We start from the raw sequence: 21,895 nt of genomic DNA on the forward strand, positions 1-21,895 counted from the left end.
TACACCCACCAGTCACCCTACAAAGTTTGGTGAGGCTAGCCCCAAGCGTCTGGCTTCGATTGATGGATATGGACAGAGACATATATATACTCTTTCATAGTTTTAAAATATGTTTCAGCTGAAAGGTACTCAACTACTTTAACTAGTCAGTACACTGACAGCCTCACTTCTTACAGGCCGCTGTTCGATCCCAGAAAGGTCCAAGCAGTTGGACTCCATTCCTTCCCTCTGTCCTATCCCAGATCCTTATATATCACTTCCAAGAGCTGGCTTAATTAGTGCTTTCTTAAAATTACCTCATCTGAAAAGTTCCATTCAATTTCTCTCCTTGTATCTACGACAAAAATCTCTCTCTCTCTCCTGCTCACAACGCGAGATTTTAATTAATGAATTATTGATAATTTTTCACCGCCGCTTTCCCTGCCTTTTTTTATAAAGTATGGCCAGTGAAATGGCATTTAGGAATGATCCCAGTGAAACTGCCAGCTAACATATGTTATCATCGGTCAGTTTTCCTGAAACCTTATCCTTTAAGTAGATTTATTTCATGAGATTCTCTCTCTCTCTCTCTCTCTCTCTCTCTCTCTCTCTCTCTCTCTCTCTCTCTCTCTCTCTCTCTAGGCCTTCCGGGTCTTGACTTGATCTTTACAGCATTCAAATAATTCAGTTTCAAAACACCTGTTGTTTTCCTACCACGAAAAGCTCTTCCACCCAATTAAACCTTACGAACTTTTTACACGTAAGACGACCGGTGGAGGTGGTAATTGCCTCGTTAAGGTCACAATGGTAGAGCTAAGTTCGTCCTAACGAGGGACACCGACAATTCTCTTCAGATTTACTCTGGAGAGCCGTGTGTGCCATTATATAATCCTGATATTTGAACAGATTTATCAAGGTCGCCTTTTGTTTTAAAATGAGGTCATCTGGTGAAACAAGCAGATGTCAATGGTACAGTCTGGTTTGTTCTCGACTCACAGTCTGGAATTCCGAGTTCGAATCCCGGGCGGGACAGAAATGGTTAGAAACTTTTCACATTCTCATTTGTCAAAAAGCTTGTATCGAGGTCCCCTCTCCAAGGTCAAATTACTGACCCTCCCCAGGATATAACCCCATAACAATTGTCTAACTCGCAGGTACCTATATACTGCTAGGTGAAGAGGTGCATTAGGCGAAAGGAAACTTGCCCACCACTTCTGTTCCTCCAGGGAATCGAACCCAGGGTCCCCGATTGCAAGTCGAAAACCCACAAGACAGCATCTTGCCATGGAGGGGAAAAAGGTTTGTGATAATGGAAGATGGTGATTAGCATGAGATCTTGTGTACAGGTGGTAAGACGGTGTTGCTGGCGACTCCTCTTTCCTTCCTTGAGAGAGAGACAGAGACAGAGACAGAGACAGAGAGAGAGAGAGAGACACAGAGACAGACAGAGAGAGAGAGAGAGAGAGAGAGAGAGAGAGAGAGAGAGAGAGAGAGAGAGAGAGAGAGAGAGAGAGAGAGAGAGAGAGAGAGAGAGACAGACTCGAGGAAGTCACGTGTTATCCTCACTGCCACCGCTGCCAGGCTCACCAACTCTGCCTCATTCAGTCGCTCCTCGACCGTTGTTGAGACTGTACGTCACCTCCCGTCCGCTCCAGGTGTGACTCGTGTACTGACGTGACCTCACTTCTTCTGTGACGTGACATACACTCACCTCTTCTGACCTTAGTTCCTGTGACGTTACAGATTCCTACAACATGTACACTTCTGTAATCTTGGGACGAGCATCTGCCAGTGACCAGAAATTTTCCATATAAATATGACCTTTCATAAGGTCTGATCTCTGTTGGTATGGTCTCTCCTGTTGCTTAATTAAGCTTACTCTCTGTGACCTTTAAGAACTTCCTAGTTTTCAAGCTCTCTCATGTGTATGGTGACCTTTCTGTGTGTGAATTGACCTGATCACGTGTGATCACTTTATCTTTTATCTTGTTAATTTTTCTTGTGACCTAACGTGCCTCCTATGAAGCAACTGTGGCACCTACAAGTTGACCTTGTGCTCCACCCCCCCTCCTGACTGACCTTCGCCCCCACACCCTGACCTCTCCCATGACCTATCCTATATAGTATACACATTACCAAGTACCAGCCAATATAACCCTCTCTTAACCCTCTAGAGTGATTTGATCAGTGTGTAACAAAACACTAACTCATCAATTAACAATCTCAAACATCAACTTTTAAATTTAAAACTACCGTTTTAAAACTACTAATCGCTTTATGGGAATAGTTTCTCACAAATCCCTATTCAAACTACCGCAGATTTCGAACTAAAAATATATTAAAAGGTAATTTGATTTAAACCAAACAACAGTTTTATATTCCAACTTACAATAGTGAATCAGATTCTTGCTTACTGAAAACAAGCAAGAAAAGCAAGTACTCACCTAATTGTGCTTGCGGGGGTTGAGCTCTGGTTCTTTGGTCCCGCCTCTCAACCGTCAATCAACTGGTGTACAGATTCCTGAGCCTATTGGGTTCTATCATATCTACATTTGAAGTGAAGTGTTTACAAACGAGTACTCACCTAGTTGTGCTTGCGGGGGTTGAGCTCTGGCTCTTTGGTCCCGCCTCTCAACCGTCAATCAACTGGTGTACAGATTCCTGAGCCTATTGGGCTCTATCATATCTACATTTGAAGTGAAGTGTTTACAAACGAGTACTCACCTAGTTGTGCTTGCGGGGGTTGAGCTCTGGCTCTTTGGTCCCGCCTCTCAACTGTCAATCAACTGGCGTGTGGGTGTGTGAAGCAAGAGTCGTGTGTTTGTGTCATCCAAACACCGGGGTGGAGGAGGCTTGCTTAGACAGGTGAGTGTTTGTGTACCGCTAAGTATACCGTTATTAATACTGTCCTTATACCGTTATTATCACTGTTCTTATGACGTTATTAACACTCTTATACCGTTACCACTGTTGTTATACCGTCATTACTGTTATACCGTCATTACTGTTATACCGTTGTTACTACTGTTGTTATACCGTCATTATCACTGTTGTTATAACGTCATTACTACTGTTGTTATACCGTCATTACTGTTATACCGTTGTAACTACTGTTGTTATACTGTCATTACTGTTATACCGTCATTACAACTGTTGTTATACCGTCATTAACACTGTTGTTATACCGTCACTACCACTGTTGTTATACCGTCATTACTGTTATACCGTTGTTACTACTGTTGTTATACCGTCATTACTACTGTTGTTATACCGTCATTACTTCTGTTGTTATACCGTCATTACTTCTGTTGTTATACCGTCATTACCACTGTTATTATACCATAATTACTACTGTTGTTATACCGTCATTATCACTGTTATACCGTCATCAGAATAATAACAAATTCTGCTTTCAGACAACACTCAGCCCCCTTGTTTAACTCCCTAAACATGCTAAACATAATCTCACTCCACAAATTCTCTTGTGTCAACTACATTTACAAAACCCTGTTCCTAAATGCAAATCCTGCTCTGAAACTCTCCCTGGACAGATGTAATAGGACCCATTATCACCACACCAGAAATAAATATCTCTTTGATATCCCCAGAGTTGAACTTAATCTGTGTAAACACTCTATGCAAATAAAGGGACCCAGTCTATGGAACTCACTTCCTATTGAATTGAAAAGCTGTCCAACTTTTGCGCCATTCAAAAACAATAATAAAAAGTACCTAATTTCATCTTCATAGTTTTTTACCTTTTGCTTTAAAATTCATTGAATCTAATGCTACCCAATCTCCCAATCTTTATGTACCCAATCCGAACATCTTTACCATTGTGATCATTGCTGCCTTCTTATATGTGCTGTTAATCTACTGTATAGTGTCTATTAATCTTGTTTAAATTACCACTCAAGCTGTCAATGTAATCAATCAGAGCTTTAATATACCAATGTGCTTTAATATACTTACTAATCTCTCTCATCTCATTTTTTTCTTGTAATGTATTTGTTATCATTTTATTAATTCCGCTAGAATTAACCTACTTAAAATTATCTGTTAGATTAAGGACCTGCCCGAAACGCTGCGCGTACTAGTGGCTTTACAAGATTGTAAATACTATGCTATGTATTCTCACAAACCCTATGTACCTTCTTGTATATAAATAAATAAATTACCACTGTTGTTATACCGTCGTTACTACTGTTGTTATACCATCATTAGTTCTGTTGTTATACGTCGTTACTTCTGTTGTTATACCGTCATTACTACTGTTTTTATACCGTCATTACTACTGTTGTTATACCGTCGTTACTACTGTTGTTATATCATCATTACTTCTGTTGTTATACCGTCGTTACTACTGTTGTTATACCGTCGTTACTACTGTTTTTATACCGTCATTACTACTGTTGTTATACCGTCGTTACTACTGTTGTTATATCATCATTACTTCTGTTGTTATACCGTCGTTACTACTGTTGTTATACCATCATTAGTTCTGTTGTTATACGTCGTTACTTCTGTTGTTATACCGTCATTACTACTGTTGTTATACCGTCGTTACTACTGTTGTTATACCATCATTACTTCTGTTGTTATACGTCGTTACTTCTGTTGTTATACCGTCATTACTACTGTTGTTATACCGTCGTTACTACTGTTGTTATACCATCATTACTTCTGTTGTTATACCGTCATTACTACTGTTGTTATACCGTCATTACTACTGTTGTTATACCGTCATTACTACTGTTGTTATACCGTCATTACTACTGTTGTTATACCGTCATTACTTCTGTTGTTATACCGTCATTACTACTGTTGTTATACCGTCATTACTACTGTTGTTATACCGTCATTACTTCTGTTGTTATACCGTCATTACTACTGATGAGGTCTTCTGCAAGGATTTTTATATAGTCCAACGCTGTTCTCAATATGTGGCTTCAGCATGTATATTGTTCAGCATGTTCCTCTGGATACCATCACATGCTGAGATCTCAAAGCATGACGCTGTTGATATGCTTGCAAAGACAGCCTGTAGTAGACACTGATATGGGTGTTTCATTAGCAGTGACAAAGTACTTAAACACATATCTAATGAAAATCTTACTGACCTAACAAATTTACAAAGACTTGAAAGTTGTAGTATTAATCATGATGATAAATATCGTGAGGAGACATTCATATATGGAACTAATAGAGCCAAAATACTCGACAATGTGATGTTATAGTGGCCAGAATACGCCTGGGATATAGACGTATCTGGCAGCTCTCTCAAAACCCAAATGTCGAGTACACCATGTGTCAACTTTGTGAAAGTGTCGAATACACCACGTGTCAACTTTGTGAAGGTGTCGAATGCACCATGTTTCAACTTTGTTAAGGTGTCGAATGCACCATGTTTCAACTTTGTGAAAGTGTCGAATACACCATGTGTCAACTTTGTGAAGGTGTTGAATACCCCACGTGTCAACTTTGTGAATGTGTCGAATACACCACGTGTCAACTTTGTGAAATATAAAACATACACTCCTTGAACATTATATTACAGAATGTCCCATATTGACTGACTTTCGCCCTCCTGGGCTGAGGTATGCTGAAGTCTATAAATACTAAATGAATACTGGATCACTTTATTATATATTCTGCTTGTACCCAAGATTGACTATGTAATGCATCAGTTATACAATGTTTGTGATGTAACTATAACCTGAGCTTGTAAAGGCACCCTAATCACCTTCAGTGGTTAGGGGCTTAATAACACACTAGTTTCTGTAGCAGCTGTCAAAGTTGGACAGCTTAGCACCCTGTCAAAGTAGGAGAGACATAAATGTATGTGAATGTGTGTGTGTACTCACCTAATTGTACTCACCTAATTGTGCTTGCGGGGGTTGAGCTTTGGCTCTTTGGTCCCGCCTCTCAACTGTCAATCAACTGGTGTACAGATTCCTGAGCCTACTGGGCTCTATCATATCTACATTTGAAACTGTGTATGGAGTCAGCCTCCACCACATCACTTCCTAGTGCATTCCATTTATTAACTACTCTGACACTGAAAAAATTCTTTCTAACGTCTCTGTGGCTCATCTGGGTACTAAGTTTCCACCTGTGTCCCCTTGTTCGTGTCCCACCCGTGCTGAAGAGTTTGTCTTTGTCCACCCTGTCAATTTCCCTGAGAATTTTGTAGGTGGTTATCATGTCTCCCCTTACTCTTCTGTTTTCCAGGGATGTGAGGTTCAGCTCCTTTAGCCTTTCCTCGTAGCTCAATCCTCTCAGTTCCGGGACGAGCCTGGTGGCATACCGCTGAATCTTCTCTAACTTTGTCTTGTGTTTAACTAGGTATGGACTCCAGGCTGGAGCTGCATACCCCAGGATTGGTCTTACATAAGTGGTATACAGGATACATACAGTATGTGTGTGTGTGTGTGTGTGTGTGTGTGTGTGTGTGTAATTACCTAAGTGTAATTACCTAAGTGTAGTTACAGGATGAGAGCTACGCTCGTGGTGTCCCGTCTTCCCAGCACTCTTTGTCATATAACGCTTTGAAAAATAACGTAACAAGTGTGTGTGTGTGTGTGTGTGTATGTGTATATATATGTATATGTACATGAATGTATTTGTGTGCGTGTGTGTCTGTGTGTGTATGTATGTGTATACAGGATATATGGAAGCTCGTCAGAATTGCATTTCACCTTTGTAAACGCACATTAATGACACTATGTAAAAAGACACCTCGAACACTGTTTATGTAGGGCAGATGTAAATCTGTGTATTTATGTTTATAGGTTAGATTAGCATTTTATAAGCACTACAATCACCTTCTGTGGTTGGTTGTTCAATACTTATTGTCTCCCACCTTCACTAACGATCCACAGGTTTTGTTACAATCATCTAGGTCAAGCATATAGGTCAATCTAGGTCAAGCAGGTCAAGAAGGTGAAGCATCTAGGTCAATCTAGGTCAAGCAGGTCAAGTAGGTCAAGCATCTAGGTCAAGCAGGTCAAGTAGGTCAAGCAGGTCAAGTAGGTCAAGCATCTAGGTCAATCTAGGTCAAGCAGTGTTTGTGTTATGGCTGACACAAGTATTAGTCGAATAAATTACCGGTTCATGGTAAGCCTTTTAAAGACATAGGTTACAGTTCCTGGCTAAAGTCGGTACTCTGTAGCTAGGCCCCACGATGAGGAAGTTCACAGTCAGCACGTAGCGCACTTTCTCCACGGTTTCTAATAATTCTGCTTTTGTTTACTCAAAGCGTATTTAAGAGGTAATCCACGCTTGCTCATCCACGCTAGCTTCCAATACGGATTCTTGAGTGTGCAGTTCCTGAAAGACTCGAGTCTTTGACGTCTTCACCGCCACTCCGTCTCCTCAAAGTCAGAATTGAAGGAAACCTTCAATTCAGTCTCCTTGGAGACTCATCTCCCAGGGGCCACTTGCCTACAGGATGTAAAGTCTCTGAGACTGCAAGACTTGCTTTATTAAGCTGCTGCTTACTCGCGGAGGATCTTGGAGTCATCACGCATAGTTCTTCCATTGAAGCCGTTGAAAGACTACGTGTTGTGGGAATCAGGGAAGCAGGAAAGGGGGTACATGCCTTTTCAGTGGACGGAACTTCTTGCTCAAGTGAACCGAATTTGCGACTGAAAGGATGCAAAATGCTTAGTAGATAAAACTGTCAACATTGCTGCATTCAGGATGTAGCTTCGTCTTTGAGAATGTCAGCTTGTGAATTTGAAACTGGAGTACTTTCTTAAACTGCAGGTAAATATACCGACTGGCACTTCAACATACGTGGCAGTTATACATGAATTTAGAACTCTATTTTCCCGACGATTTGTCGACAATCGGTCACAAAGTGGATGATGTCAAAGTGTCACTCATTGTAGCGAGGAAGTTGATAACGTTTCCCCAAAAACAATTCTAAATGAAATGTACTGAAAAAAGTAGTGAACTGTCAAATTAAAATTTCATGCATAAGGTGGCTCTTTGTTGAGTTATAACTAGAAATATGCTCTCGTGGTTGGGATTTATCCAAACAAAACACAAACGATTAAAAAAATAATAGTATTTTTTTCGAAATACCTCCATGTACGAAGAATTAAAAAAAATTTTTAATTCTCGCAGGCCGATAAATCCCTCCCTCCTATTTTTATTAAGTTTGTAACATGACCTGAGGACTACATCTTTCTACTGTCATGCTTAATCAAGCATTTAAACAACCAATTGCGAAACCTGTATATCTTTTCTTAATCGCCGTGGCTTTGCTTACATTTATTAAATAGTTTGAGGTAAGCACTACGAGATTGTTTACAAGTATAATAACCTTAGGGTTGTTAAGTTTCAAACATTTTAAACTGTTCAGAAAATATATACAAACCCACCGTGATTAAGGAAAGATGTACAGGTTCCGTAAGTAACCGCGTGAATGCTTGACGAATCCTAGGGCCAGATTCATAAGGTAGTTACTTAGGAACGTGTACATCTTTCCTCAATCATTGACGGCCTTGGTTACATTTATTAAACAGTTTACAATCATGAAAACTTCCCAATCAACTGTTGTTATAAACAGCCTCCGGGTGCTTCGGAACTCATTAACTGTTTAATAATTGTAAACAAAGCGTTAAAGATGTACAGGGGCCAGATTCACGAAGCAGTTACTCAAACACTTACGAAACTGTACATCTTTTCTCAATCTTTGGAGGGCTTTGTTTACAATTATTAAATAATTAATGAGCTCCGAAGCATCAGGAGGCTGTTTATAACAATAACAACAGTTGATTGGCAAGTTGTCATGCTTGTAAACTGTTTAATAAATGTAACCAAAAGCATCAAAGCTGAGGAAAGATGTACACGTTCGTAAGTACTTGTGTAACTGCTTCGTGAATCTGGCCCGCGGTTTGATAAGTGCTTGCGTAGCTACTTCGTGAATCTGGCCCCTGGTTCCTGTCCCAGGAACCGAGAAGAATTTTGAAGCTGTGTGTCTTGCTGTTGTGAGTATAGTCATTTAGTGCACCCCTTCCTCGCAGAGCTGAGTCTTTGTTAGAGTCTTGTTTGGTAGCTTTGTTCTGATGCGGGAGTGGGGAGGGCTAGAGAGGAGGGGTGGGATACTCTCGGACGTAAGTTCGAACCCTCGTCACGGCCCTTGTATTCACCTAGTTGTATTCACTATATGTATTTGCGGGGGTTGAGCTTTCCTCTTTCGGCCCGCCTCTCAACTGTCAATCAACTGTTTACTAACTACTTTTTTTTCTCCACATCACACACACCCCAGGAAGCAGCCCGTGACAGCTGACTAGCTCCCAGGTACCTATTTACTGCTAGGTAACAGGGGGATTCAGGGGGAAAGAAACTTTGCCCATTTGCTTCTGCCTGGTGCGGGAAATAGAACCCTTGTGGATATTAGTCGCAGGAGGATAGTACGGAATGAGCGTTGACTCCTGGGCCCCGCCTTTCAGTCACCGTATTGCTATGGCTATTAACCCGCTCGGGGTTGGTTTAAAGGAGTCTGAAAATCAAAGAGTTGTCTTAACTACTTCCTTCCCTTATGAGGTCATTCATCTGTCTCACCATTACGGTGGCCCTTGTTGTTCCCTTGATGGTCGCCTGGGTGTCTGGTGTTCAGCTGTGTGTTCTCTTCTTGCCGCCGGGCCTGGTCAACATTTCTTAGTGTTCATTTTGTTAATGGACTTACATTATGTTCATTATGAACATTAATGTTCATTAATGTTAATACTAAGTGTTTTGTTTTGCCGCGCGTGTGTGTGTGTGTGTATTCACCTAGTTGTTTTTACTTAGTTGTCCTTGTGGGGGTTAAGCTCTGCTCTTTCGGCCGGCCTCTCAACTGTTAATCAACTGTAACTAACTACTAACTAATTCCTCCCCCCCCCCCCACACACACAGGAAGCAGCTCCGTAACAGCTGTCTAACTCCCAGGTACCTATTTACTGCTAGGTAACAGGGGCATCAGGGGTGAAAGAAATTCTGCCCATTTCTTTCTGCCTGTTCCGGGAATCGAACCCGGGACCCAGAATTACGAGTACTGCGCGTTGTCTGCTCAGCTACCAGGGGTCTGAGAGCGAGGTAACTTACTAAGTAACCGGTAACTTACTGTCGTGAGTGTGTGTACTCACCTATTTGTGCTTGCGGGGATTGAGCTTTGGCTCTTTGGTCCCGCCTCTCAACTGTCAATCAACTGGTGTACAGGTTCCTGAGCCTATTGGGCTCTATCAAATCTACATTTGAAACTGTATATGGAGTCAGCCTCCACCACATCCCTTCCTAGTGCATTCCATTTATTAACTACTCTGACACTGAAAAAATTCTTTCTAACGTCCCTGTGGCTCATGTGTGTGTGTGTGTGTGTGTGTGTGTGTGTGTGTGTGTGTGTGTGTGTGTGTGTGTGTGTGTGTGTGTGTGTGTGTGTGTGTGTGTGTAGGTATAAATGAAGGTTTCGCCGAGAAAAAACAAAAGGTTAAAAAAAAAACGAATACAATACTGTTATTTCAACTTGAGACAAAGAGGTTTCTCTCTACCTAATGGACTCACGAAGCGCCTTCATACAAATATACTTTTTTACCGTAAGGAATACAAGTTTTTGCCCCTCAGATTAACCAATCAGCTTCCTCTAATGATGATGAGTCGTGTTTGAGGCCACTTAACCAAGTACCTCATTACCAGGGTCGAGGCTCATTAAACCCCCTTGCGAAACCTTTACATCTTTCTTCCACTCATGGCGGCTTAGTTTGCACTTATTAAACAGTTAATGACCTCCGCTAACCATCGTATCAGATGGATATTGATCACATAGCTAGCTAGCTCTTGATAAACATTATATATATCCCTTCATATAGTCAAGGACTATAACGTATAAAATAAAATAGAATATATGTTTAAACAACATTTTTCCAACGAGACTTCGTGACACTTTTCATTTTACTTTTAAGAAACTATATTTCACGTGCGAAGCGTCCCGGAATTATTGATGTTTTTAATTAGCACTCTGTGTTGGTGGCAGTGGTGCAGCACCGGGTACCGTCACTCTTACTCCCACAGGTGCTGGTACTGGTGCACCTACTGCCACAGGTGCTGGTACTGGTGCACCTACTGCCACAGGTGCTGGTACTGGTGCACCTACTGCCTACAGGTGCTGGTACTGGTGCACCTACTGCCACAGGTGCTGGTACTGGTGCACCTACTGCTACTGGTGCTGGTACTGGTGCACCTACTGCTACTGGTGCTGGTACTGGTGCACCTACTGCTACAGGTGCTAGTACTGGTGCACCTACTGCCACAGGTACTGGTGCACCTACTGCCACAGGTGATAGTACTGGTACACCTACTGCTACAGGTACTGGTACTGGTGCACCTACTGCCACAGGTGCTAGTACTGGTACACCTACTGCTACAGGTACTGGTACTGGTGCACCTACTGCCACAGGTACTAGTACTGGTACACCTACTGCCACAGGTACTAGTACTGGTACACCTACTGCCACAGGTGCTAGTACTGGTACACCTACTGCTACAGGTACTGGTACTGGTACACCTACTGCCACAGGTACTAGTACTGGTACACCTACTGCTACAGGTACTAGTACTGGTACACCTACTGCCACAGGTACTAGTACTGGTACACCTACTGCTACAGGTGCTAGTACTGGTACACCTACTGCTACAGGTACCGGTGCAGGTACAGTACTCCCACAGGTACAAGCACTGGTACAAATACTAGGAGAGGTACAAGTATTACTTCCAGTAAATACTAGGCATTAAACCAAGTACGGAGAACATATGTTTTGTATTTATTAATATATACAAGAGTTGTTACATTCTTGTACAAATCCACAAGGGCCGTGACGAGGATTCGAACCTACGTCCGAGATCATCCCAGACGCTGCCTTAATCGACTGAGCTACGACATGGTCAAAAAAAAAAAAAGAGTTGCAACCAGAAGTTCTACTGCCCTTACTTGGATTTGTTCATTGATGCATCACGTTATTGTGACGTCTGTGTGTAATTGTTGCATTCTTGTACAGCCACCAGCACTCATAGCGTTTCTGGCAGGTCTTCAATCCTAATTTTTCCCCCTGGAATACGACCCGCCAAATCGTTTAACAACCAGGTACCCATTGACAGCTGGGTGAACAGAGGCGTACAATTAAGGGTTGGCGCCCAGTCAATCCTCCCCGGCCAAGATACGAACCAAGGCCAAAGCGCTCGCGAAGTGCCGGGCGAATGCTTTAGCACTGCGCCACCAGGACTGCTTACACAGCCCACGAATGATCACCGAAGAGACATAACACGTAGCGAACACGGTGTTCATGTGTTCATGTTCTATGCCGTTAGAACCCCGTTTCTGTCTCTCAGTTTCGTAAGGTCTTACTATTTACAAGCGTCAAGCTTCTAACACTATTCCTAACCCAAAGCCTTCAACCCTAGGTAACCCACGAAGGCCAATGGACATTAGTTCCGGCAGTAAAGATTCCAGTTCCAGAATCTTTGGGACACGCCGTCATTATGACAGCGTGTCCCAAAATGGTAAATTCTAACCTAGCGTCCATGGCCAGCTAGTCCACCGGGAGGGAGGAACACATTCATATCTCACCGGCGATCACCGGAGCGTGTCGAGTACGTTAGTGTAGTAAGGACCACTTCCACGTGTCTGAGTGGGAGTGCCAGCCCCGGGGGCGGCACTGGTGCCACCATTGATAAAGTAAATTTGTTTCTCGAGACACAGGGATGTCCTACTTTTAGAAAGTTTGTTGGTACTATGGTTTGGTGGTGCTGGGCGTGTGTTTGGTGGTGCTGGGCATGTGTTTGGTGATGCTGGGCATGTGTTTGGTGGTGCTGGGCATGTGTTTGGTGATGCTGGGCATGTGTTTGGAGGTGCTGGGCATGTGTTTGGAGGTGCTGGGCATGTGTTTGGAGGTGCTGGGCATGTGTTTGGAGGTGCTGGGCATGTGTTTGGAGGTGCTGGGCATGTGTTTGGAGGTGCTGGGCATGTGTTTGGTGATGCTGGGCATTTGTCTGCTGGTGCTGGGCATGTGTTTTCTGGTGCTGGCGTTTAAATCAATTATTTACTCTCAGTTGCTCGTGGATAAAATGCCTCGATAATGACTGGTAGAGAGGCAGGCAAAAGAGGGATTATCAGAAGCATCGCTGAAACACACTTGACGCCTTTGCTATACAATAACAGTTTTATCCAAGGGATCCCTGGAAGAGAAACAGTGTGGGTGAGCATGGCTGAAAAATCACCTTATCTTCCACGTTCTATATTAAAATGTTGAATAAAAGTTTGTAGACCAAATGATTTGAGTTTGGTCTATCAGTCAGTAAATCTCGGCTATCCTATTCAGTCTTTTATCATTCCTAGATTATACATTCGCGAGTTCATCTATCCACATCAATTATCTATGACAACAAATCCATCTATCCTACCCACTCGGTTTCCCGTCCACAAATCCACCCAGTATATTCACAGCCACCCATCTAGCCATGTGATACAATCCATCTATCTGTTCTTGAATCACATACATATCCACACACTTAATCCCTTCACCTATCCGTCATTGTATTGTTTCCCACCTATCTACCGGCTAGTGTATCCCCTTCCCACCTATCCAGTGTATCACCATCAATATACCCACCAGTCTATCATCATCCACCAATCCACCAGTGTATCCCCGCCCACCTATCCACCAATCTCAACCATGCCTCTCCACACTCTCAGTTCCATGTCAGATACATTTGTCAGCAGGTTTTCCACGGACCTCCTCCATGAGTGTCACATTAAGGCACTTGACATGTTCCTCCCAAGGATGGCAACTTTCTGGAGGACTTTTACTTAGCAGAGAGAGAGAGACAGAGAGAGAGAGAGAGAGAGAGAGAGAGAGAGAGAGAGAGAGAGAGAGAGAGAGAGAGAGAGAGTGACATGTCGTCCTGCATCCTTATCAAGTCCCTGGAAACAATCCTAAGTCTAACGTGCTACCTAGAGATTTCTTTCCACCATCAACACGTGTTCCCAAAACCAACATTACCCAGGACTTGTCTGCTGATGTGGTTATGTATAGAGAAGGGAGATATATATATATACCTATGGGTATACCCATATCTCTTTAGATATACGTAGCCATACGGATTGTGGGGGGATATATTAGATATTGGATAAATATATATATACCCCCTTTTCCTCTTAGGGATACGAAGTCATCCCTGGAGCTGTAGGATAGAGAGATGGGAGATAGCTATATCCACTTATCCCTTGGGGATAGGGCGCCATCCCTGAGGCTGTGTGGGGGTATATACTTGCAGTAGGACGAGAGAAACTCAACACATGTTTATACAACATTGTAAAAGCCTGCATCCCAGGCAGTCTTCCTCTCTGTGTACACAAGTGAATGAGACGAGAAAGAGGAGGCGGAGAGGAAAAGAAAGAAAAGATAGATAAATTGAAATAGGTTGAAAGAGAAATAGGTAAGGGAGAAAGAAATAGTACAGTGTACTGTATACCGAGGGTTTCTGGTGAGAGCTGGACGGTAGAGCGATGGTCTCGCTTCATGCAGGTCGGCGTTCAATCCCCAACCGTCCAAAGTGGGTTGAGCACCATTCCTCCCCCCCCTCTCTAACGTCCCTTCCTTAATCCTGACCCCCTTTCAAGTGCTGCAGTATATACAGTCGTAATGGCTTGGTGCTCACATGTACAAGTTACAGCCCCGCTCCTGTGCCAGGTAAGTCTACTACGGGCTCACCATAGCCCGTGCTACTTGCAACTTTTGGTTCCAAGTAGCGAATCTTAAACAACAACAAGAACGGCTTGGTGCTTTGCCCCCTGATAGTTCCCTTCTTCCCCCTGATAGTTCCCTTCTTCCCCATACAGATCTAATCTTCACGGAGTAGTTCAGGACAGACCAACAGAAGGCTCTCTCCCTCATCTTCATTTTATCGCCGCTGTCGGTAGTAGAAGTTCAGAGTTCAGCCGTGCTGTAGAGAAACAGTGAACGGGAATTGAACAGCTAAAGCCGAATAAATGCCGAGCCTAATCTTACTGTAACTATCAACCCCCACAACAGTTGCCTATCTCCCGGGTATCTGTTTAATGCTAGGTGAACATGTGCATTAGGTGAAAGGAAAGGTGCCCAACCATTTCTATCCCGCCCGGGAATCGAACCCGGTGCCGCCATAATCAACTACTGATATTACAACTATTTCTACGACAATTACTCCAAATAATACACTACTACAACCATTACCACCATCGCTACAACAATCACTACAACTGCCACTGCGGCAACTACATGTAAATTAAGAAAGAACGCTAAATACCATACCTAATCACTCCTAACTACTGACCGCTACCACGGGGCCTAATTCACGAAGCAATTATGCAAGCACTTACGAACCTTTACATCTTTTCTCAATATTTGGCGGCTTTGTTTACAATTATTAAACAGTTAATGAGCTACTAAGCACCAGGAGGCTGTTTATAACAATAACAACAAGTTGATTGGGAAGTTTTCAAGCTTCTAAACTGCTTAATAAATGTAACCAAAGCCTTCAAAGGTTGAGGAAAGATGTACACGTTCTTAAGTGCTTGCGTATAATTGCTTCGTGAATATGGACGCAGGTCGGTGGGGAATGATCCCCGGGATATGCGATACGGTTTTGAAATACAAGAATCAATTGATAATTTCAATGTTGCTTTTTATCCAGTATTATCCAAACTTCCGGCCTTATCGTTGCTATGTAAGGATTGTATTGACTAGGGAGCCGGTCGGCCGAGCGGACAGCACGCTGAGCTTGTGATCCTGTGGTCCCGGGTTCGATTCTGGGCGTCGGCGAGAAACAATGGGCAGAGTTTCTTTCAGCCTATGCCCCTGTTACCTAGCAGTAAATAGGTACCTGGGTGTTAGTCAGCAGTCACGGGCTGCTTCCTGGGGGTGGAGGCCTGGTCGAGGACCGGGCCGCGGGGACACTAAAAAGCCCCGAAATCACCTCAAGATAACCTCAAGATAACATGCAAGAAGCTTCTTGCGGCTGCTTCTCAACGCTATCTTGCCTGGTGCATCAATTGACATTTCCTCTTTGAGAAAATACGATTTTCTTAATATTCGTAAGGCTTGAGTTACGTTTTCTAGTCGTCTAAGCAGCCTTAAATAAATTGACTTCGTGTATTTCTTCGTAGGGTTTATTTTCTTAATGAATAAATTTCAGAGAATCCTATTTTCATTCTGTATCCTTAAGGCTTGTGCATTCTCTATAGCGTTAAAAATAAGCTTAATTATACGTTTTTCATTAACAAACTCCACCCCCAAACGTCCCCACCACTAACAAACTCCACCCCCAAACGTCCCCACCACTAACAAACTCCACCCCCAAACGTCCCCACCACTAACAAACTCCACCCCCAAACGTCCCCACCACTAACAAACTCCAGCCCCAAACGTCCCCACCACTAACAAACTCCAGCCCCAAACGTCCCCACCACTAACAAACTCCACCCCCAAACGTCCCCACCTCTAACAAACTCCACCCCCAAACGTCCCCACCACTAACAAACTCCAGCCCCAAACGTCCCCACCTCTAACAAACTCCACCCCCAAACGTCCCCACCACTAACAAACTCCAGCCCCAAACGTCCCCACCACTAACAAACTCCAGCCCCAAACGTCCCCACCACTAACAAACTCCAGCCCCAAACGTCCCCACCACTAACAAACTCCAGCCCCAAACGTCCCCACCACTAACAAACTCCACCCCCAAACGTCCCCACCACTAACAAACTCCAGCCCCAAACGTCCCCACCACTAACAAACTCCAGCCCTTGATTCATTAATGGTTTCCATTTCCTGTGACAGTTATACAAGATAAAAATAAATACATAATATACAATTTTAGTAATATACCGAAATATATTGAAAGTTATTATAATGTACAACATAATCCTGAACTGAACTTTGACCTCTATGAACAATGATTACCCCCACACAAGGTTAATAATGAGTATTCATTTTTTTCAATTCACGTAAAACATGTATTTATGCATGTGGTAATATAGAATACCATACTCTAGCCTACGGTAATGGCGTTCACACTCTTACTCTCCCTCATCAGGATGCTGGTTCGAGTCACCCCATTGCCTCAAAATGATTTTCACTGATACATTACGGCATTGTGATGAAATTGAAATTGAAATTGAAATAAGTTTATTGAGGTAAAATACACACAAAGGGATGAGGTAGCTCAAGCTATTCTCACCCCGTTCAGTACATCGTGTTAATACATACATAGACACACATCACAAACAATAAACATATTACCAAACATTCTGAGAGGGCATTGTGATTTCGTTGCAATTTGATGTGGGGGCGCAAGAGTGTTAATGTCATTACTGTAGGCCAGAGTGTGGTCGGGTTGACTGTAAAACCCTGATTGGGCTCCGGTGACGAGAACCGTATTGCAGAAAATAAGTCGCAATAACATGGAAGGGATAAAAACCCTCACATGTGAAATAAAAGATACGACGAGTCGGTCCATTCCCGCCAAACACACACCGAAACTACGACGCTGGTACAATGATCGAACAAGTTTCAACACTTCCTAACCAGTTATAACAACCAATATAGCAAGTTGTAACAACGTTCTAATACGTCATAAACACGTTAAGCCAAGATGTAACAACTTTATTACAAGTTGTTACAAGCGGAAAATAGAGACAGTTACGGGTTGTGTGTCCAGGGTTACGACTTGACCCTTAAACTGCGCCGTTATTTAAAAGTACAACATCGATTAGCTCATGACTAAAAATAGTTAACGAATCCAAAAATTAGAAAATGGGTAATAAATGAAAATGAGAAAAACGTATATGTGCGATTGTAGCAGTGTAATGGTTAATTTCTTTTACTAATTACATCCGAGGTAATTTTCCCACTGTGCTTCAGCTAGGAACGTCGCGAACCAATATCCTGTTTAACTCCATTAGGCTCTAGTGACGATGATCCGTATCTGCATGATCTACTCTTGTGAGAGTCGTGCACTCTCCCTTGAAATATTAGAGGCATAACTAGCCGACCTCTCACAAGATAAATACTTTCACATTATGTCTACTCGACCAGGCTGTGATTCATACGTCAGACTGCGAGCAGGGGCATCTAACAGCCTGTTTGGTCTGACCACCAACCAGGAGGCCAGGTCAGAGACAGGTCCGTGGGGACATTGATCCCCGGAACCATCACACACTAGGCACAAGGTAGTTTGATCATAAATTACTGATATATAATAATGTGTTATTCATGAAGTGAATGGTTGTGAGAACTGGTTCATTAACTTCCCGCGTATTAACATACGTATTTTTATGGTAATAATAAGATGCGGCTCAAAAGGACTCTGACGTCACTTCCATCATCATGCCGCATGACACGTGGCAGCCAAAGACAAGGGGCTGACATCCTGCTGAATTCTGACTGGTTGAGAACCCGAAAAATTAGACCAGTGAGCGAAGTGCTCTATGATTTACTAACAGAGCCCTTCACCCTGATTGGCAAACGAGGAGCTGACTCCACTTCTAACCACTTCAAGAAGAGCACGTTCGACTTTGTGTCTTTCTCGCTCTCTCTCAGTCTCTGTCTCTGTCTCCGTCTGTCTCTCTCTCTCTCTCTCTCAGGGAAGAGACACATCACTGAACTTTTCAATACACACAACAGTAGAAAAAGAAAATATTTTCTTCCTCGTGCTTGTTCTCACATCGCTGTTAATCCCAACTTTTCTCTCGCGTCTCACGGAATGTGACTCCGGTATCTGAAGACGGCATCACTGTCTCCTCTGACCCCAGAAACCAGACAACCAGAGACACTACAAGAAGTTACACCACCAAAGACCACATTCACTCCAAACATCTGTACCACCTGCGGAGCTACTCACCCACCTCTTGTGGTGGCTTGATCTTCAACAACAAGTCTCTTCGGAGGGTTCTGACCGAAACACAGCCCCGCTCCTGTGCCAGGTAAGTCCACTACGGGCTCACCATAGCCCGTGCTACTTGCAACTTTTGTTCCGAGTAGCTGAATCTAAAACAACAACGGGTACTGACCCACTACGCTCCTACGCAGTCTACACAGCTCCTAAACGGCTCAGGACTACATCACAGGACTATCGTCAGGGTAGACGCCATCCTTGGTTGGGAAAAAATATTTGATACTATTCCTCACGAAAGACTAATGTGTGTATGATACATAGCCAAGCGGGGATAACTAGAAATGGGGAGAGGGGAGGGGAGTACCTAACAGATAGGAAACAGATGATCACACAATCGGCTTGAGAATGGTCCAGGACGGACCGAAACGTCGTCGTCCCTTCACCTTCTAGCGTGTGGTCTGGTCAACATACTTTAGCCACGTTATTGTGACTCATCGCCTGCAGATGATCACAGTCAGAAAGATATCATACCGTATAGACATTGCCACCAGGGATCGTCTAGGCTCGATCCTGGACTGGTTGCTATTCATAATCAATGTGCACGACCTACCTGAGAGGGGGAGTTTTTACAGTGGCAAGGTTTGCAGACGATGCAAAAATAATGAGCGCAAAACCTAAAGAGAAGTAAAGAGTGCTGCAAAGAAACCCTGAAACACAACATGAGTGGATAAACAGATGGTTGCAAGAGTTCAACCCCATTGATTGTAAGTCACTGAAGATGAGGACTGGAGGCAGATGGAATCAACACCATGAGAAAAAGTTTAAGAACTCCTCTAGAAACACTTTCAAACATTTACTCTGGAAACACACAAATAGAATAACATTGGCAACATGAAGGAAGAGGCAGACTTAAAAACAGCTTTTACATTCCCAAGCAAGATATTTTCAATATAATTTACACAACCTACATCAGACCAGTACCGAAATACGCAGCACCGGCATGGAGTCCACCTCTTGTTAAAGACAAAAAAAAGTCCAGGTATTTTCAATAAGACACAAACTAATGTACATATTAGGTGGCCTAAACTATGCACACACGTCAAGAAACTCAAATTTAACAACTAAAGGAGAGAGACCAGATGGGATATGATCACAATGTAAAAAATACAAATGGGAATAGTATAGACAGGTCTATCTTTTCGAATTGAAAGAACAAACCATAAGTGAAAGCTGGAAAATCAAATCCTAGAGGTATAACAAAACACTCATACAGGGTGCGGGTGGTCAACAAATACAACAAATAACTCTAACGTCAAGAAATATATAATCCCAAGGTACAAGTAACTAGGACATGAAGCTGAATCTTTTGCTTCACTTGCTGCTATTATTGCTGTTGCTATTGTCTCTGCAGTTACTGCAATCGGAGAAAAGTTCCACCTCTTCTCTGTGTGTATCCCTTTATTTCCTACCTGGCTCCCCTCCTGCCCTCTACCCCTTGTCAGACGTCTTCCCCCATTGTCTCAAGTTTGTTGTGTCCCACACAGCCTTGCAACTTTTGAAGGCCACGGATATGCCCACGCTTGCATACCACCCATTAATGTTTTCTCTCTCTCGCAGCACGTGCAAAAATGTGTTGTGTTGTGTTCATAGCTGTCAGCGCCTCAGGTGATGCTGTGATAGTTGATATTATGTTACTGTCCGTTAGAGAGAGAGAGAGAGAGAGAGAGAGAGAGAGAGAGAGAGAGAGAGAGAGAGAGAGAGAGAGAGAGAGAGAGAGAGAGAGAGAGAGAGAGAGAGAGAGAGAGAGAGAGAGAGAGAGAGAGAGAGAGAGTAAGAAAGAAAGAGGAGAGAAAATTAGACTGTGTGAACCAAACAGTGAAATTTGCCAGAAATGCTGTAACAAAAAGTGTTCTGTACCTGGGTTTGTGTCGACTGAATACGTGTTGACTTGGCACTGGCCTGGGGAGGATGTTGGATTAATTTTTTAATTTTGCCCCCGAGGGGTGAGTTTATTGGGCAGCGCCACTCAGGATGTTGGATGTCTGGCATTTTTGGTCTGGTGGAAGGATCTAGAGGAGTTCTGTTTTTTTTTGTTCCTTATCAGGCCTGGGACCCGAACCCTTGTGCCTGATGGGTTCCAGCTGTACGTTCATTATGCTTCCACTAGTGTGTGCTTGCACTGTGTTGCTTCTATGTGAGCTTTACTCTTGCATTTCCCGGAACGTGTGACTGTTAACTGTCACCTGTTCACTCCTTCCTCTTCCTGCCTAATGCTCACGCTCCTCTCTACATTCCGTCCTGCCCCTTCTTTCTTCATTCTATTTTCTCCTTGGTCATGTAATTTTCCAAGTAGATTAAACCCTCTTATTGTTCTGAGTTTTGCTTTTATTCCTCGTCAGGATTCTCGGAACGGCTTTATTTGTAAATATCAACTTCAGTGGTCTAGTTCTCCAGTCTTCTCGTGGTACAGTATATGACCCCAGCCTTTACACTTCTACCAAATTCCTCTCGGCCTCTCGAAGGCGCAGCCCTCTCAAGAGCTCTCAGACAGATTCTCTCTCCAACTGCATAAGGTCTGCCTTGAATTCTGTTCTTATCTCAGTCTCTGAATGATTATCATTATCTCCTTTTGAATTATCCCTCCTAGTGTGTTCCTTCATTGACTGTGAATTTACTATTTGGAGGGCAACATCTATCTTTCTCACTGCAGTGTTACTATTGATTATTTGGCCCACGTGGTGCCTTTCACAGGGTTCAGGCTTTTAAGTGAAGCTTCAATGGTTGCTAGTTTCTCCTGCACAGGCCAGCATTGAGCTGTGTGTGTGTGTGTGTGTGTGTGTGTGTGTGTGTGTGTGTGTGTGTGTGTGTGTGTGTGTGTGTGTGTGTCTGTGTGTGTGTGTATTGTGTGTGTGTGTGTGTGTGTGTGTGTGTGTGTGTGTGTGTGTGTGGCAGAGAGCCACCATTGAGCTGTGTGTAAAGAGTGAGACAGAGCACCTGGGAA

The 21,895-nt window shown here is 43.2% G+C and overlaps 2 protein-coding genes across 3 annotated transcripts in view; both read left to right on the top strand.

The window, feature by feature from the left end:
• Positions 1 to 1,580: 1,580 nt before the first annotated feature.
• The window catches only part of LOC123755378 (opsin, ultraviolet-sensitive), a 51,350-nt gene continuing 31,035 nt past the window's right edge, over positions 1,581 to 21,895 (top strand). For both annotated transcript variants that reach the window (XR_006772504.2, XM_045737946.2), the window contains exon 1: positions 1,581 to 2,844. The gene's annotated coding sequence lies outside the window, so the exon portion shown is untranslated. The remainder of the gene's footprint in view (positions 2,845 to 21,895) is intronic.
• LOC138366744 (putative per-hexamer repeat protein 5) lies at positions 9,409 to 13,052 on the top strand. Its single transcript, XM_069328021.1, has 3 exons — positions 9,409 to 9,474; positions 11,038 to 11,674; positions 12,739 to 13,052. The coding sequence occupies exons 1-3, from the start codon at positions 9,409 to 9,411 to the stop codon at positions 13,050 to 13,052; spliced, it is 1,017 nt and encodes a 338-aa protein (XP_069184122.1).

The sequence above is a fragment of the Procambarus clarkii genome, chromosome 20, assembly GCF_040958095.1.
Source record: "Procambarus clarkii isolate CNS0578487 chromosome 20, FALCON_Pclarkii_2.0, whole genome shotgun sequence".
In the NCBI taxonomy this organism is placed as follows: domain Eukaryota; kingdom Metazoa; phylum Arthropoda; class Malacostraca; order Decapoda; family Cambaridae; genus Procambarus; species Procambarus clarkii.

Bases quoted from the DNA above. Each gene is read 5' to 3' on its own strand.
- LOC138366744 (XM_069328021.1), top strand. From the start codon at position 9,409: ATGAGCGTTGACTCCTGGGCCCCGCCTTTCAGTCACCGTATTGCTATG. The intron at 9,475-11,037 runs GTTGGTTTAAAG...TTACTCCCACAG, and splicing joins TGGCTATTAACCCGCTCGGG to GTGCTGGTACTGGTGCACCT. The intron at 11,675-12,738 runs GTACAGTACTCC...TCCTACTTTTAG, and splicing joins TGCTACAGGTACCGGTGCAG to AAAGTTTGTTGGTACTATGG.